The sequence below is a fragment of the Ailuropoda melanoleuca genome, chromosome 11 (assembly GCF_002007445.2).
Source record: "Ailuropoda melanoleuca isolate Jingjing chromosome 11, ASM200744v2, whole genome shotgun sequence".
NCBI lineage: Eukaryota > Metazoa > Chordata > Mammalia > Carnivora > Ursidae > Ailuropoda > Ailuropoda melanoleuca.
Window position 1 is genome coordinate 29,796,673 of NC_048228.1, and position 18,852 is coordinate 29,815,524.

Here is an 18,852-nt window from a genome sequence, read left to right on the forward strand (position 1 = left end):
CGGGGATGTACTGTATGGTGACTAACATAATATAATAAAAAATCATTAAAAAAAAAATGGACTGTCGGGCTGGCTTTAATTTCTGCTGTGCTGCCTCCCAATGTCCTCCCACTGATTGTTTATCACACCTTCCTTAGCCCTTCTGTTGTTTTTCTTAGGACGAGTTTTCAGCCTGGACAGCTGAAACTGCTTTTCAAGGCCCTAACCGACAGACCCTTGTACACATAATCCTAAAAGACCAGGAGCCAACACTAGATCCTCCTACTGGTAGAAACAGTCTTCCCCTCCTTCCCGCTCCTGACCCGCCCCTTCTTGGGTCAGGAGTGACCCCTCTGAGCAGATCGTCTCCTACTGCACATCAAAGCAGGAAAAGGGTGGCTTAGTAACTTTGGAAGAAAACACAGTATTTGGCCTCCTGCGTATGCGTTGTGGGAGCATGTAGGGTTTTGCACGGTTCCTCTGTCTCTCTGCGCGCTCGGGTTCAGAACTGCGGGTCGAGCGTCACGGGATCATTCCCAGCAGCTTCTAAAACTCCGTATCTTCACGGCCCCAGGCCCCTTCAAGAGCGCCCAAGACAATGGGGCTCGCCAGAAACGTCTGCTTCTGGGTATGACAACTGCTCCCGGCGATCAGGCGGCCGAAAGAAGCCGCTAAGGTCCCACTAAGGGTTTTGCATAGTTTTTGGCCAACTCCCCTTCATTCACGCTCCCGGCGCTCTGGAGCCAGGTCTAATTAGAAGAGCACCAGGCTCACCATTCTCGCGGAGAAAACGCATTAGTCATAGATGAAACCGCCTAAGGGTGCCGGGAGTGCAGTGGAAGATGAAGACCCTTCCTAAAATGCTGGAGAGCCTCGCGATGCGGAAAAGGCGAGCTGGATCTGGTCGTGGGCAGGAGGGAAAGATGTAGAAACCCACGGAGTGGAGTTGACTTGGTTAGAGGCCAGAACGAAATGCATAAATGGTGCTCTTTGAACATCGAAACAGATATTAGCAAAGTTTCAGTATGACACAGCAAAGCTTCAGGTCACGGTAATAGACAAAGGACCGAAAGCTTCCCGCTGCCCGGGACAGAATCTTAACAAGGGCACCGGCGGCGTGAGAGTGTGCGCGCGCTGGGGGTGGGGTCGCGCCAAAGAATCCAAGTTAGTGGCGGAGGCGAGGGGTCAGTTTTCCGCGAGTCGTACACCCAGAATTGCGGACTCGGTGACCTGCGGCCCACCCAGGAAACAGCAGGTGTCTACCCTGCGCAAGCTTATCCTCATTCCCAGCGGCTCCCCTTGGGCGGCTTCAAGTGTCTGGGTTGAAATGCAACCCGACCCCGAGAAGGGCGGGGCGCAGGGCCGTGGAGGGGTGGTGCAGGTGGGCGGGCCGCGGCAGGGTGAGGAGGCTGGGCCTATAAAGTGTTCGCGGCCCCAAGGGCGATGCTGCTCGGTGAAGCGGGTGCTGCGTGGGTTGGGGGTCGATCAGGGCTTGGGTCTGCAGGTCCCTGAGCCTCCGAGGGAGGAGGCTCCTGAGAAGAGTCCGTGCCTCTGTTTACCCCGCCGCTTTGCCAGCGAGCGCGCCCGTCCCAGCGAATTCCCGGCAGGTGAGCGAGGCAGCGGCCTCGGGGGGACTGAGCGGGGGCGGAGGGCTCCGCTGCTTCCTGCTCAAGGGTGCGCTCCGCGAGGCACGTCGGCTTCGAGTTGTGCTAACTTTGAATTAGTTTTAGGTTGTGACTATAGCTGGCGTCTCCGCTCCCGGGGCTTTGTAAACTTGAGTTGCGGAGGCCGGTTCCTCCCCTTTGAAAAACGACTTCCTCGGCTAGTTCGCTCCCCGGACGCTGGGCATTTTAGAAGCCTCTGCACGTTTTGCCTGCTTTTGCAAATCCGTCCTTCTTCCCTTCTTTTTCCAGCGCCCCGGAAAGGCCGTTCCGCCCCCGCGAGGGAAACGGAGCCGTTGACCATGGTTGCAACTGGCAGTTTGAGCAGTAAGAACCCGGCCTGCATTTCAGAGTTGCTGGACCATGGCTTCCACCCGGGAAGCCTGCTAAATGGTGAGTTTTCCAGCTGCCCGCCTCTCTCCTCCAAAGGTCGCAGCCCCCATAGATGAGATGGGCGGGCAGATGGCGTCGCCCCCTTTCTTGATGTAGGGTGTGCCGCGAAATCCATCTGAAAAGACTCGTTTCCAAGCTTTCTAGCATCTTCTGTTCATGGTAGTGAGAAACAAAAGTAGCAAAAAATAAAATAACCGAAAGCTGCACGATCTAGTTTGCGGCTAAGAGGATGTTTGGGATAAAAGTTATGTAGGTTCCTTAAAGGGGTTGTGAAGTTACGGTGAATTTGAAGTGTACAGTTTTGAATTTTAACAAATGTATTCACCCTTATAACCACTGCCATCACCCCCTACCCCCAAATTCCCATGTGCCCATTTGCCATCAATTTTCCACTCTCCCTCTCTCCTGTCCCCAGGGAAACACTAATCTGCTTTTTGTCACTGTAAATTAGTTTTGCCTCTGCAGTTTCGCACAGATGGAGTCATGTAATGCGAACTCTTTTGATTCTGATTTCTTTCCTGCAGCCCAGTGATTTTGACATCCTTTAATGTGGTTGCTGCTATCTGTATGTGTTCCTTTTTATTGCTGAGTAGTATTCTATTTGTGGATAGAACCAGTATTCTGTTTTTAATGCCGGAGGAAATTTTAAAACAGCAGTGGTGCTGGACATACTTTCTTTTGCAATTTTAAACAGCAGTGTCTAGGTTAATACACTGCTCTGCCACTAAGGAGCTGTGTGGCATCGACAAATTGCTTAATTTCTTTGGGGCTTCCTCATTTAGAAGGCCAAGTGGTTGATGATCTAATTTTATAGGCCAAAGCTCCAAAAAATTCTCTGTCTTCAATATAGGTAAAATATGGAGGCTTATAACTTGGAGTGCATTTGTTTCATTGAGTTATAAAACCAAAAACAAAAACAGTGACCTAACTGAGTAGAAGATGTGGGGAGAGGAAGAGACAGTAGCCAATGAGGGTGAAGTATGCTTAGGGAGGGGTTGCCCAGTTGATTGTGTGTGTGGTGTGGCGTCCTGCCAAGCGGTAGGATGAATTTGGAAGGTAGGTGACCAAATGCAGAGCTATCTCTTTTCCTTTGAGCAAATCTAATTTTATTTTCCTAGGACTGTTTTGTTTTGCTTGGCTACAGAAAACTACCCAGCCAGTTATAAATATCCTCGTGGACCTCAAAGGTCTTCCCTTTGAGCAATTTTTAATCAAAGAGGTTGAAGCTGAAATTGGGATCTGCAGACCATTCCCGTAGAGACTTTTAAAGAAAGACACAAATTCGATATTTAATATAGCTCAAGTTCATCTTAAGTTCATCAGTAAGTAGCAAAAATCCTGCATTTTACAATAACAAACACATATAATTCTTAAAAACAGTCCCTTCATTAAAAAAAATTATAACCATTTTTATTTCAAAAGTGAAGCATGTTCTGTGTAAAACAAAATTAGAAAATCCTCAGAGCAAGAAAGAAAAGAAAATCACTGGTATTCTAGGATAACCATATATAGATTTTTGATTGAGGCTGTAAAATTGTGTGTGTTTACACATGTAAATTTAAAGAAAAAGGGTTCCATCCTATCCATCCTATTTATCAAAACCTTTATTTCATAGATTCATTTTCCGTTTCCAAGAGGTTCAGTGACTTGCCCTGTTACCCAGGCTAGTCAACAGCAAAGCGAAGTCCACAGACTTCCCAGCAAATATTAGCAACAGGCGGATGTGGCAGATAGAAGTAGCCTGTGTCACTATCTTGGTGTGTTTTATCTGCTCCGGGATTTCTTTCTTTCTTTCATCTCGAACCTCCATTTCCTACAGATTTTGACTACTGGGATTATGTTGTTCCTGAACCCAACCTCAATGAGGTGATGTTTGAGGAGACGACTTGCCAGAGTTTGGCGAAAATGCTGGAGAACTGTCTGTCCAAATCAAAGCAAACCAAACTTGGTTGCTCCAAAGTCCTTGTCCCTGAGAACCTGACCCAGAGGATTGCTCAAGATGTCCTGCGGCTGTCCTCCACGGAGCCCTGCGGCCTGCGAGGTTGCGTTATGCATGTGAACTTAGAAATTGAGAACGTATGTAAAAAGCTGGATAGGATTGTGTGTGATTCGAGCGTGGTGCCCACTTTCGAGCTCACGCTTGTGTTTAAGCAGGAGAACTGCTCGTGGACTAGCTTCAAGGACTTTTTCTTTAGCCGAGGTCGCTTCTCATCTGGCCTCAGGCGAACTCTGATCCTGAGTTCAGGATTCCGGCTGGTGAAGAGAAAGCTTTACTCTTTGATTGGAACCACAGTCATTGAAGAGTGCTGAAAAGGAAAGATTTTAAAGGTCCTTTTAGGATTGGGTCATAAAACTGCACAGCTGCCCCGTGAGAGTCGTTTTAGTCCCCCTGCCTGCTCTCAACGAGAAACCCCAGATTGAGTCATCTCCCTTCCAGGCTTCACATTTATAGCAACCCAACTAAAAGGCTGATTTCATGGCTTTTGAGAAAGGACCCGAGAAAGTGTCCCATTTTTTGCCTATATCACATGTTTTTACAAAATGGCATGGAATAAAAGAAGCAGTCCACTTTAGTTTTATATTTGACCTCGCTTTTTCCAGGTAGTCTTGCTAAATAGACTGTAAACCAATGTGCCTAATTCGATTTTCATATGGCTTATTTTTTCTGTATACTTTCAGAGTAATCCTTTCAATCACAGAAATGTCATGATGCTTAGCCCATCAAAACTTCCAGAAGCCCGCACCAATTTCCTGCCCCTACTCAAATATGAAGGGTTCTTAGACTAGAGGGTGGAATTGAGTGGGTGAACGTAATTGAAACTTCACCCCGTGCAAGGGTGACTAAGAAATATCACAGCAAGAGCTGAGCTAGTTCGCTGTTTCTTTGCATTCTCTCTATGCTTCTGTTTTAGAGGCGGCAGAAGCCTGTATTGTAAGTTCAGTAGCCACAGTATTGTTTAAAATAACTTTATGGTACGACGCAAGCTGTTTTTCTAGTTCTGAAGTATTGAATATTATCTTTCAGCTAAAGAAGTGGAAAGTGTTGAATGGACTTTTTTTTTGCGTGTAGTTGGTCACTCTTCCCCCGAGGGCATGGTGAATGTGCTTGGGGATAGGAAGTGAGTTCTCAGATCAACTGCCTTTCTCATTCATTTGATAATCTAGCTTCTTTTCATGATCACATAAGCTTAACCTCAGATGAAGCATCTCACCACATCAGTGCCATCTGGCTCTGGCCTCTCCTGGGAACTGAGATGTTTCTCCTTAACCTGAATCTTCCAAGGAGAAAGTAGGCACGTGCTACCACTTTTCATTATCACCATGGGCCTGTTTATGAGTCTGCCCTGCCTATGGCTATCTGGTGTGCAGTACAGACTAGGGAGCGGAAATCATGGTCTAGATAACCAGTTGTCTTCAGCCTCGGATACCTGTCCTTAGGGAACAAGAAAGGCCTGATTTTTTTTCTTGTTCCTCCTAGCTAGGTCCTTAGCCATTCTTGTTTAATGTTAATGAGAGAACGTAGCCTCCACACAGCAGTATTCAATTCAGCAAGGCCCTCACATGTTTGCTGTAAATCACGGAGAAGGAGTTTAGTCAGGTCTCCTGCCCGAATTATGGGTACCACGTTACATGCCTGAAGCCAGGGCTGAAGGTCCAAATGTCTCCATCCTGGTATTGCTCCAAAGAGGGTGTGATCCTGTTACAGATCCCGTAAGTGACCTAGAATTTCACTATTCAAATTAGCACGCAGTCTAACAAATCCAACTCTTCACGTGTTTGAAAAAATACGGCAAAGCCAAGCCGATCCTTACGGGACTGGGCCCGTTCGAGTGTCTGTTACTGTTTACTGTGTGGGGCTCTAAAGGTCACCGTGACTCTGTGGGCATGGCTTCTCTGGCTTGGATGTCGAACCGTTGTCCTTCTTCCACGAACGGTTGGCATTGACTCTTGTCTCTTGTGCTCACAAAATGGTGACGGCTTATGGAGATTCTTAAATTAATATTCCTGTTAAAGGAAATTAAAGTTTGTCTATTTTTGACAATAAAGCATCGTATATTTTTAATTCTGTTGTCTTCTTTGTCTTTAATGAGTTTATGTAATAATCACCAGAAAATGTATCTGACAGTATTTGAGGGAAGATGACAAAACAATTACCCCTTTTTGACAAAGCTCTTTGTATCATTACTTGGAATATTCTAATTGTATTTATCACGTGCGTATGTATCAATAGTGATTTGCCTCATAATTTTTCAATTACAATAATACTTTTTATAGAAAAACGTTAATAATTTGAGTTCCTTTGGCAACCACCTTTTTACAAACCAAAACTGATGTGTAAACTTTTTCTATGGTTTTTTGAATGACCAAATGCCGACTTACCAAACTGTAAAATCAGTGTACATTTTCATTTTCACTAGTTTATGCCATCTGAGCAACATGTCTTTCTAATTCCATTATTATTCATGAAGTTGAATTTTTCATCTTTTCTCTCTCCTTATTTATGGTCATTAGCTCAAATTTCTCACACTGCTTAGCCCGCATTTAATAAGACTTACTGAGGGGTGCCTGGGTGGCTCAGTCATTAAGCGTCTGCCTTCAGCTCAGCCCATGGTCCCAGGGTCCTGGGATCTAGTCCTGTATCTGGCTCCTTGCTCAGCAGGGAGTTCTGCTTCTCCCTCTGCCCCTCCCCCTGCACGCGCATGTGTGCTCCCTCTCTCTCTCTCTCCCCTTCTCTCTGTCAAATAAAAAAAATAAAATCTTAAAAAAAGAAAAAGACTTACTGAGTATTGGGCTCTGTTTTGGTACTTTTCATAAATGATCTCACTCACTTCTTCAGGAGCCCTATGAAATGAGACTAGCGCTCTCTCCATTTTGTAGATAACTGACTAGACACAAGAAAGGTTTAGTAACTTGCCCAAAGTCACCAAGTTATGCAGGAGAGCCAGAGAACTATATAAAGCCAAGTCGACTCACCACGCTGCACAGAGACCTTAGCCACATCACCAAAAGACTGTAAAAGTGATGTCAGAAACATCTGCCTCTAAATTCAAAGAAAGAATTATTAATGTGGTTTCTTTTTAGGCAGGAAAAATGAGGAGACTACTGTCAATACTCACCATTCACTGAGCAGAGCTATGCTTAGAATAAAAAAACATCCAAATGTTTAAGTTTACATGCATTTCAGTCCTGGCACCTTCATGCCTATCTTGTTCAGTTGGCCTGGCTACTTTCTCACGTACCTGCAAAAAGAAGTATAATCTGTCCCTTTTCTCCCCCAGTAGAGAATAAACCCTTAGTTAGAGTGTGTGCTGGCCTCCTGGAAGAATGGGATGTTTTACTTTCCTTCTAGAAATAGAAAGAGAATTACAGTAATGGATCCTGAATCTGTTTCACCAATAACAATCTAAATCCTGATGGAGTCAGCTTCAAGTTGCACTACTGACAGTTTCCCATTTGCATAGCGGAAGGAGGTACGAGTACAAAGATTTTCGGTCTACTACACTTAGCTCTCAACGACCTAGATTAAACTAGTGATGATAATGACCGTCCAAGGTTATTAATAAAAGTCCAAGGCAGGTTGATGCAGGCACATGGTGACGTGCTGGGAGGGCCTTCATACAGATACTCAGAACCCCAGACTCCTGACTAGACTCTGCCGTTGACTATAGTCTCACACTCCTCCATTGGAGTCTTTGCATCTGCCACAGACAAGGGAAGAGAGAAACTGGAGGATTTCATGGGAAGTTCAGGGGCCCAGAGCAGAAGTGATCTACGTGATTTCTATCGACGTCCCCTATAGAACTCAGTCGCATGGCCCCATCAGTTGCAAAAAGGGCCGGTAAATGTGGTGGCACAGTGCGCCCAGAAGGAAGTGGGCTTGAGGAACTCTTTCTGCCACACAGAGCAAAACGAGTTAGTCTGTGGAACAATAAAGAGCCCAGACCTGGCCCTAGACATATAAGGGAAGTTGATTTAACAGCAGAATTGGCACTTTAGATCAGTGGCTGAATGACGGTGTTTTTCAATAATTGTTCCAATAAGAAACATTTACATGGAAAAATGGAATTGGATGCAGACACGTCAAGCATAAAGATCCATTCCAGATTGATCAAAAAAATTCATGTGAAAGGGAAGCTTTCAGAAGACAATATAATTTTTATGATTTTGATGTAGGGAAAGATTTCTTAAATAAGATGCAAAGAAATCACTGACACTCCTGTTTATCACATAACACTATAAAGAGAATGAAAACACAGTTCTTCACGAACTGGAAGAAAGTATCTTCTCTACGTGTAACTGAGAAAGCGTTAGTAACCAGAATACATTACGAATCCTTTCAAAGCAATTAGAATAACGCAAACAACCCAAAAGAAAAAAATATGGGCAAAAGCTTGAACAGGCACTCTACAGAAAAGGAAGCCCATGTGGCTGATGAGCATATGAAAAGATGCTCAGTCTAGTAATAAGGGAAATGCAAACTAAAAAGCACAGACACCAATGTGTAGGCATCCATTTTAGTAAAAAAAAAAAAAAAGTTAAAAAAAGAAATCTGAAAGTTCCAGACATCGGTCAGGATATGGAAAAAAAACGTACTTCAACATGCCGATCCATACGTGTATCTCTGCACCCCGGCGGCGTTAGTTTGTAGAGCTGAAGTTTAACATCTTTTATAAGTCATCAATTCCATTTTTAGTTATCAAACCTAGACCAGTGTTCTTCAAAGTTTTTTGCTGGTTGCACTTTAAAATTTTTATAAAAATACACCCCTGCCATATTGTTAAATTGCCATCCAAAAATTTCATCCTCAGTCTAAAAAGTTGCAAATGATGTACCTTCCAATATGTGGTAAATACCAATTTTTTAAAATAAAATGATTACATCACCTTGTTAAATGTTTCCAGTGGATGTAAATAACACAGTGATTTAAAACTCAGCAACATTTATTAAGAAAACACAAAAATAAGGTCTTCAACAGGATATAATTCTTCAGTGTTATTTTTTCTTCTTTTCTGTGCCTGCTTAAAGACTACTTTTTAAACTGAATCTTACTTTCATATATTTTAAGATTGAAAGTCTTTTATTAATATTTCTTCTCTACAATTAAAAAGAGATTATAAACTAAAGTTATATTTATAAAAATTTCCTGCAATCATAAGGCTTTAAACGTTAATGTTTTGGTCGAGTTAATTTGATAAGTAATAATCATACGCAATTATCAAAACAACATTAAATATGTTTTTGAGGGGCGCCTGGATGGCACAGCGGTTAAGCGTCTGCCTTCAGCTCAGGGCGTGTTCCCGGCGTTCTGGGATGGAGCCCCACATCAGGCTCCTCCACTATGAGCCTGCTTCTTCCTCTCCCACTCCCCCTGCTTGTGTTCTCTCTCTCGCTGGCTGTCTCTCTCTCTGTCGAATAAATAAATAAAATCTTTAAAAAAATAAAATAAAATAAAAAAATATGTTTTTGAGTTTTATAAATACTATTAAATACAAAAATACTATCTCTTAGTGAGATGATTCTTGAATTAATTTATAGGTCAATATTGGTTTTTGCCAGAACTAGAGGATTTAGCATCACTTCCTATGTTTTGTTTCCACAAATGTAAACTCCGAGAAAACATATTTATATCGATAAGTAGATGGGAATTGAGGAGATTTGGTTATTACAGTATCAAACTGTAATCAATCTTTGAGCTACTTTAAAGATATATGCCAAAATCGCTTAAATATTAATCACCAAAAATTATTTTCAATGATCAACATGCAGGTAATTCAGTTCGGGTTTCTTTCAATATTGTTGAAACCAAAGGATTAAAAACCGCCTCATTTGCACAAGGACTTGTTATTACCCAGATGTATTAGTTTGCTTAGGCCGCCAAAACAAAAACCACAGATGGGGTGGCTGAAAGAGAAATGGATTTCCTTGCTGTCCTGGAAGCTAAAATTGTGAGCTCACGCTGTCGGCAGGATCAAGCTGTTTCTTCTAGAGACTTGGCTTGTGCATGGCTGTCCACTTTCTCAGTCCCACATTACCTTCCCTCTGTACTGTTTACGACCAAACCTCCTCTTCCTAGAAGGGCATCAGTCGTGCTGGAGGAGGGACCTCATTTAACTTAATCATTATCTTTTTAAAGACCCTGCCTCCAGATATAATAACATACGAAGTTACTGGGGGTTAGGATTTCAACATGTGAATATTAGGGGTACACAATTCAGCCCATAAAATCAGACATTCAAATAGTTCACTTTCTCAATACTATCCTCCAGCAATATTTCAAACTGTCCTTTTGTTTGGTACCTTGCAAATTAGGTTGTTACGCCCCAGCATAGAGCACTGTGGTAAGACTCGCCAACAGAGAGAGACCCATCTTTTGTTAAAGTGGGGAAGAGGGTCCTTACATAGGAAGTGAACAATCAAGACCTACACCTCAGATTGCTTCTCAGGGAGATCAGGTGTTTTTTTTTTAATGTTTTTTTTATTATATTATGTTAGTCACCATACAGTACATCCCCGGTTTCCGATGTAAAGTTCGATGATTCATTAGTTGCGTATAACACCCAGTGCACCATGCAATACGTGCCCTCCTTAGTACCCATCACCAGTCTATCCCATTCCCCCTGCCCCCGAAGCCCTCAGTTTGTTTCTCAGAGTCCATAGTCTCTCATGCTTCATTCCCCCTTCTGATTACCCCCCCTTTCTTTATCCCTCTCTTCCCCTACCGCTTCCTAGTTCTTATGTTCCATAGATGAGAGAAACCATATGATAATTGTCTTTCTCTGCTTGACTTATTTCACTCAGGGAGATCCGTTTCTAAGGAAGAGTGCTTACAGAGGCAAAGGGCTTGGAAATTGGTTCCCTTAAAATCATGCATGCCTCCCATCCCCCCGAGAACACATTTGTATATTGTGAAAGCCTTGGACTTTCACACCCATGTGCCAGAAGACTGACGCTTAAGCATCATACTGTTTGAAGAGCAGCATGGGAACAGCACAAATGTGTGCAAATGTAGTGAATTATGATGAGTGAATTGTGGCATAGTCATAAATGGAATGCTAAACAACAATTAAAATGAACGGAATTTAAATCTCAAATGACCTGGATCATACTTTAAGACACAATATTGAATGTAAAAGAAATCACAAAAGAATGAATGGTGGAGGGGGGTGCGGGGGCAGTGCCTGGGTGGCTCAGTGAGTTGAGCATCTCTTGATTTCTGTTCAGGTCATGATTTCAGGGTCCTGAGATCAAGCCCCCCCCCCCGGGGCTCTGTGCTCAGCAGGGAGTCTGCTTGGGATTTTGTCTCTCCCTCTCCCTCTGCCTCTCTCCCCCTCCCCCTGCTTCTCTCCCCCACTCTCTCTCTATCTCAAATAAATAAATCTTTAAAAAAAAAAAAAGAAAAGAAGAGGGCACCTGGGTGGCTCAGTCACTAAACATCTGCCTTTGGCTTAGGTCATGATCCCAGAGTCCTGGGATCCAGCCCGTATCGGGCTCCCTGCTGGGCAGGAAGCCTGGCTTCTCCCTCTCCAGTTCTGCCCGTGCTTATGTTCCCTCTCTCGCTCTCTCTCTGTTGAATAAATAAATAAAATCTTTTTTAAAAAATTAAAAATAAAAATAAATAAATAAATAAAAGAAGGAATGGGCTATTTTTCTGTTTATGTAATGATTAAGAACATAAAAAACAAAAATATCTAAGGATACCAATATATGTGGTTTACCTATTTTAAAAAAAACTAGGGGGGGCCACTGGGTGGCACAGTTGGTTAAGCATCTGACTCGGTTTTCAGCTCACATCGTGATCTCAGGGTGGTAAGATCGAGCCCCGGGTCAGGCTCCACACTCAGTGAGGTATTTCCTTGAGTCTCTCTGTCCATCTCCCTCTGCCCCTTCCCCCCATCTCTAAAATAAATAAATAAATCTTTTTGAAAAATCCAGAGATGTATAACCACAGATTTTTAAGACAGCCGAGGATATCTGAAGGGATGGGAAAGTATGTGGGAGGCAGACACGTCTATATTGTTGAATCCTGACTCCTTGCACTCCACATGTATTTCATCAGTCTGTTTTCGTACCTACTTAATAGTTAATAAAATATTTAAAAATTTTAAAAGGCTATGAGCAATGGCGTGCAAACTATAGCTCTACTTAAGAATTTTCTGTACTTTCAAGTATACGTTCCCTAGACTAGCTCTAAGAAATAGGAAGATCTGATAATTTATTTGGGTCACTAATTTTCCCTAGTATAAATATTCTGAACAAGCTTCAACAATAATTAGAGCCAGCTTTCAATTATTCTCACCATGGAAGGAAGCCACAGAATAAATAATGAAAAACAACATAAAATGCAAAAATCATTACCATTTGACCGTGGGCTACATATTATTAATCTTGTGACACATTTACCTATGCAGAAGATAATATAAAATGATTTTTATTGCCTGAGCACACAATATATGAGGAATTATGACAGAGCATGCTGAAAAATGCAGACTATTTGAAAGAGACTGCCTAGGAACTTGGCCATCTGGATAACTAAGGTTTGATCTTATTTCCAAAACTGATAATTAGGTCAAGTTATTTACATAAATATATTAGTTAGTAGCTTGCAAATATAAAAAAAAAGAAAAACTCCTTCAATCTACTCAGAACATACTGAAGAAAATGCAAAGGCAAACATGTCAAATCTCGAATCAAATATCAAATTATAGTTCAAGTGCGACTTTGCTGGGAAAGATGAGGGTAGCTTTATACATGTGCTTCAGGGCAAAACTCCAAACTATAGCCCTTTGGAGCGAGTATAAAAGAGTATTTTTGCAGTGTCCTATCAGCAATAGCATAAAGATATTGAGTCAACTGTTATTGTGTTTCAGAATTCTCAAGGTAGCTTCCACATAAATCAAATAGAACTTGCTATAATAGGCACTGTGGAGGATACAGGAAGTATCAGCAGCAGCACAAACGACTTTTAACAGGAAGGGACGTGAGTCTGGTGTCAAGGATTCTAGATAGCCTAAGATTTCTCCTACTTTAAGGGTGACATGTTAGCCTGCCACAGTTTTGTGGATACATGTATAAGACTCAAGACTCCTCGGTCGGCGACGAAGGACTGTACTATTCACGTCCAGCAACCAGCATGAGCATCAGCATACCTGCACCAATCCCCTCATCCCCATGTCCCACCGGAGCAATGTTGGGCCCAGATGGATATCTCAAGAAAACGAACTCTGAACTGAGGGAACCCAAGTCTGTTACAATGGGCACGCTTGCCCTTTGCTCCAGAGGGAAACGCTACCTATCTTCTGCTGTTGTTCAGTATATGAACATACTTGAAAAGATAGTCCAGTGGGCCTGGGTGGCTCAGTGGGCTAAGCGTCTGCCTTCGGCTCAGGTCATGACCTTAGGGTCCTGGGATGGAGCCCTGAGTTGGGCTCCCTGCTCAGTGGGGAGTCTGCTTCTCCCTCTGCTTCTGCCCCTCCCCTCACTTGAGCTTGCTTGCTCTCTCTCAAATAAATAAATAAAATCTTTAAAAAAGAGAGAGAGAGAAAGAAAGAAAAGATAGTCCAGAACTAGCTCACTTGCGAAACGTACAGAAACATGACCACCCACAAGGATTGTTTCCCAGAAGCCGGTGTTGAGAGCTGTGCCTGCCCCTAGTTGTTACAAAGCAAGTGCAATGAACAAAAGACTTTTCTATCGGGAGTCGTGCATGTGTACCCAACGACATAGCCTCACAATATTAAGTGCAATGTTAAGTGCAAATTCATAAAATTAGATATAAATTGAATAGAAGCCTGGTCAATGTTATTAATACACTTCTCTCAATAATTGAGAGATCAATTTACAAGAGAATTAAAGAAGTGAAAGATTTGAATGACAGCTACATATTACGTTTAGTAACCATACATAGAACTATAAACCTCCAACCTTGTAAATACACATTACTTTCATGTATACAGGAAACATTCCCCAACATTTACCACATTTTATATATAACACAAAGCAAACCTTAAATTAACACAGACTGTTCTGTGAAATAGATAGAAAAACATAAAAATAACCACAAAACTGCCATTAGTTTGGGAATTTAAACACAAATACACACACTTCTACATAATTCATAGGTGAAATAGTTAGAAAAGTCTTTGAGTTTAATGATAATGAAACTTGAAAACTTGAAAATCAATGAGTTAAATCTCCACGATTATAGAAGAGGAAATTTTGAAATCCCAAAAATTAAAAGGAGGGAAATGATAAATATAGAAGCAGCAATTAAAGAATTGAAAAACACAATAAATAGGATCACAAAAAAAAAAACCCGCCAAAACACAATCTTTCATAAAAGACCACTAATAACTTTGACAAACTGGGGAAAATGAACAAGGGAAAAATAGAAAGTACCTATGAGCGGTCCTAGGCATGAAAATAAGAATATAAATACAGATGTAATAGGTAATACAAGAAAAATTGAGGTACATATTTTAACTTAACTAAATGACTATCTTGTGTTGACAAAAAAAAAGGAAGAATAATTAGTAAAGTATAATACATATAGTTTGTGGATCCATACATATGTAGTAACAGGACAAAACATACATGTAAAAAATAAAAACTAATTCAATATAATAATTACCCCTAGAAAGAACATGGAATGAGATCTGAAAACACTGCACAAGAGCATCTCTAATGAATTTTTATTTTTTTTAAGATTTTATTTATTTATTTGACAGAGAGAGAGGCAGCGAGAGAGGGAACACAGCAGGGGGAGTGGGTGGGAGAGGGAGAAGCAGGCTTCGCACTGAGCAGGGAGCCCAATTCAGGGCTCAATCCCAGAACGCTGGGATCATGACCTGACCCGAAGGCAGACGCGTAACAACCGAGCCACCCAGGCGCCCCTCTAATGAATTATTGATCAAAGACTAAAGATAGGGGCACCTGAATGAAGACATACAAATGGCTAACAGACACATGAAAAAATGTTCAAAATCATTGCCATCAGAGAAATTCAAATCAAAACCACACTGAGATATCACCTTGTGCCAGTTAGAATGGCAAAAATTGACAAGGCAAGAAACAACAATTGTTGGAGGACGATGTGGAGAAAGGGGATCCCTCCTACATTGTTGGTGGGAATGCAAGTTGGTACAGCCACTCTGGAAAACAGTGTGGAGGTCCCTTAAGAAGTTAAAAATTGAGCTACCCTATGATCCAGAGATTGCACTACTGGGTATTTACCCCATAGATACAGACGTAGTGAAGAGAAGGGCCATATGCACCCCAATGTTCATAGCAGCATTGTCCACAACAGCTAAATCGTGGAAGGAGCCAAGATGCCCTTCAACAGATGACTGGATTAAGAAGCTGTGGTCCATATATACAATGGAATATTACTCAGCTATCAGCAGGAACAAGTTCTCAACATCTGCTGCAACATGGACGGCACTGGAGGAGATAATGCTAAGTGAAATAAGTCAAGCAGAGAAAGACAATTATCATATGATTTCTCTCATCTATGGAACATAAGAACTGGGAAGATGGGTAGGGGAAGAAAGGAATAAAGAAAGGGGGGTAATCAGAAGGAAGAATGAATCATGAGAGACTATGGACTCTGAGAAACAAACTGAGGGCTTCAGAGGGGAGGGGGTGGGGGAATGCGATAGACCGGTGATGGGTAGTAAGGAGGGCACGTATTGCATGGTGCACTGGGTGTGATACGCAACTAATGGAGCATCGAACTTTACATCGGAATCCGGGGATGTACTGTATGGTGACTAACATAATATAATAAAAAATATTATTATTAAAAAAAAAGATAGGGGCACCTGGGTGGCTCAGTTGGTTAAGTGTCTGCCTGCCTCTCAGGTCATGATCTCGGGATCCTGGGATCGAGTCCTGTTCAGCGGGGAGTCTGCTTCTCTCTCTCCTTCTGCCCCTCCTCCCACTCGTGCGGCTCTCTCTCTCTCGAATACATAAAGTCTTTTTTAAAAAAACTAAAGATAAATAAAATCAGTTTGCAAAGTGTTAAAATCCAGTACACAGACAGTTATTTTCCAATGTACTATATTTTTCTGTGTACTTGAATATTTTATATATATTTTTAAATGGAGCAATATGCATGAGAGGATTTATTCAAGAGAGGGAGAGGGTTGCACATAGAAAGACTATGGCAAAGGAAAAAATCTGAAATCATTCTGAGCAACTTGAAGGCAGAGACTTAGATTTTTGTCCTTCTCATTATTCAATAACTACTTATTAGACTCGTAAGATGTCAATATGGTCCAGAATGTACAGGTCTTTGGGAAGCAACACGGAGAAATGCAGTTTCTACACAGTTGAGCTATTTCGTGTTTGTAACTGGTGAGGTGCTATCACAATATAGATTTATGGGAAATCAATCAGACAGTATTGTATATAATGATTAAGGAGTCATAGACAGGAGGCAAGAGGCCAGTAAAGAACAAAGTGAAATACCCTCAGTGGGAAGGGAGAAAAGTCAAAACTAGAGAAGAAACCATTTATATGAATATAATAATAACGATGACAATAATTAGTTCAAGAGCCATTACAAGGACCAGTGAACTGGCTTTGGTGGCTGAGTATAAGGAAGAGAAAAAGGAGGACAGCATGAACTTCCGGTGTCAGGTGTTTTGTGTAGAAGGTAATAACATTACCCAAAATGGCTCATGAGAGAACTTCCTGAAGCTTCCATAAAATAAGATTACCACAGATCTTACACTTAGCACCATTTCTGTGTTAATAACTGCCTTAGGTGGACCCTGAAATAGACCCCAAGTGGAGATTTGCCAGCAGGAAGTTCATGCTTCTCCATCAACACCTCTGGAAGAGAGAAGGAAGGAGACCTTAGCAAGGAAAAGCTTGAACAGTTGACACATTCTCGAAAAACAAGAGGCCTCACCGGATCCCTCAGGAGGCTCGAGAGTTTGAATGCCCTTCAGAATTGTTTTCTCTGAAGTAACAGGATTTGACCTTTATCCCCTCCCCTATTGACCAGGCCTTAAAATCAGGATGCCCAGGACAGGGGTGTGTGGCTCTGGACGGGGCAGCGCTCTTCGGCTGAAGGCAGCTGCTGACATGCTGACACAGGGTGATGCCAGCCTCAGACATGAAGAGGGTTGCGGCCTCTACCCCAGTCCCTTGCATGTGCCACTCAGATCCCCTTGGGTCATATAATAAATTCTAGATCCAGTTCTTGCAGGATTCTGTTTGATCTCCTTTCCGGGGAAACTGACAGAGCTGAAAATGAATGAGACAAACCACAACCCAGCTAATGCAGGTGGTCTCAAAGCCACAAGCGAGCACCAGGCCTTCCCTACTACCATTCTAGATTCCCTGCCTCCTCTGGACCACCTCTCCGAGCCCAGTGACTCACTAGCAGACTGACCCAGACCCTCACTGCTGAGAGGTCTGAGCCCCTGGTCACCATGGCCTTAGACCATGGGTGCTGCACTTGTCCACCTATTCATGGCTGTTCCCGCTACGGTCGATCTTACTCTGTAGACCGGAGCACTAATACCTTGTACCGACTACCACATATATCCATTGGAATTGCACGTCTGCGGATGGAGGAAGCGACCCAGGTGCGTACATGAGCCCGGTGGCCACTCGGAGCTGCACCTGGACTGGGACTTCATTGATTCCTTGGAGGTTGTAACGCTGTTCAGTTGCCAGGTCATCCGTGTCAACTCCGAGCTGTCATCCGTGTCTGACACAGCTGGAAATTCCGTGTCACTCCTTCTCTGTTGTACAGCTTTCCAAGTAAATGGTTGTAGGTCACTTTGGGAAAGAACAGGGGTGTCCTTGTTTGTAGGTGCTTGTCAGGGGACCGCCGGGGTTTTATCTCCAGGAGTTTCAACCTCTCCTTCAGTAAATGGGCACTGGGTAGGAAATCGGCTTAGTTCTGAAAACTGAGTGGAGGGCTGTGGCTTTAATTGGAGTGCTGCTCCAAGGGACATGGCTTGGGGTGAGCGCAATGCCTGGAGAAGGACTCCGCTAACTGCTGTGGACACCAGCAGCTGGGGAATGAGCTCCTTGGCCCTGGGGGGTGCCCCTAGGTACGGCATCCTTTCGACAACCAATCCTTTAAGGTGAATGTGCAAAGACAGAACTGAGAAAGAAGTTGTGCTGAAATGCTGAAAAGGAGAAAGATCTAAGAATGTTTCAAAGTCCAAATTATCAGAGTTCCTGTTGGTCTTTACTCTGCCTCAATCTCAAAGGTTAAACTTGCAATATAGTGTTCTCAGGCTCGTGTGGAATAATTCTGATACACCAAACACAAATCTAATTAATACACCATGTACCTATAATTGAGCAGAGGAGGTGTTTACCAGTAAAAAGAGTTTTGCCAAGGTCTCATGTATTTGTTGTAGGTGGAGAGAACAGCTGGAAAATTCCGACCTGACCCACTGAAAATGGCATAAGAATAACTCCCCACATGGTAGGATCGATCTCTAAACTTTTGTATGCTCTAGACTTCTTCATTCATGATCCCAGGTATGATGAAAAACAACCAGGTCATGAGAAAACTGTTTCTTTTTTAATCCATTCTCCAAAGGTGAAAGGGCCCCGTTGAAAAGGCCCCAGATCGCACATTATTGTGTACAGCACCATAGCAGATGGTCTCTTCCAGGTCCTGTGGGGCGAGAAGTGCTTTACTGCTGGAGTTACAGAAACACCTGGTGTGCATGATGAGAGCCCAAGTTCAAGGCTGCTCTTGGTTCAAAGCCCTGGAAGGTATTGCTTCAGTTCTTCATGACAGTCAACCCAAGCTGCCGTACATTCCCATCCTTCCATCCATCAACATTTG

General features: G+C 42.7%; 1 protein-coding gene across 1 annotated transcript; it reads left to right on the top strand.

Annotated features, from left to right (window-relative positions):
• Window positions 1-934: 934 nt before the first annotated feature.
• Window positions 935-6,096, top strand: DDIT4L (DNA damage inducible transcript 4 like). The gene is made up of 3 exons (XM_002916487.4): window positions 935-1,586; window positions 1,893-2,033; window positions 3,853-6,096. Exons 1-3 carry the CDS (start codon window positions 1,307-1,309, stop codon window positions 4,341-4,343), a joined length of 912 nt encoding a protein of 303 aa, XP_002916533.2. The 5' UTR covers window positions 935-1,306; the 3' UTR covers window positions 4,344-6,096.
• Window positions 6,097-18,852: the final 12,756 nt, after the last annotated feature.

Excerpts from the sequence above, each read along its gene's own strand:
- DDIT4L (XM_002916487.4), top strand. The coding sequence starts at position 1,307 with ATGCAACCCGACCCCGAGAAGGGCGGGGCGCAGGGCCGTGGAGGGGTG. Across the intron at positions 1,587-1,892 it reads TCCCAGCGAATTCCCGGCAG|CGCCCCGGAAAGGCCGTTCC; the intron begins GTGAGCGAGGCA and ends TTCTTTTTCCAG. Across the intron at positions 2,034-3,852 it reads CCCGGGAAGCCTGCTAAATG|ATTTTGACTACTGGGATTAT; the intron begins GTGAGTTTTCCA and ends CATTTCCTACAG.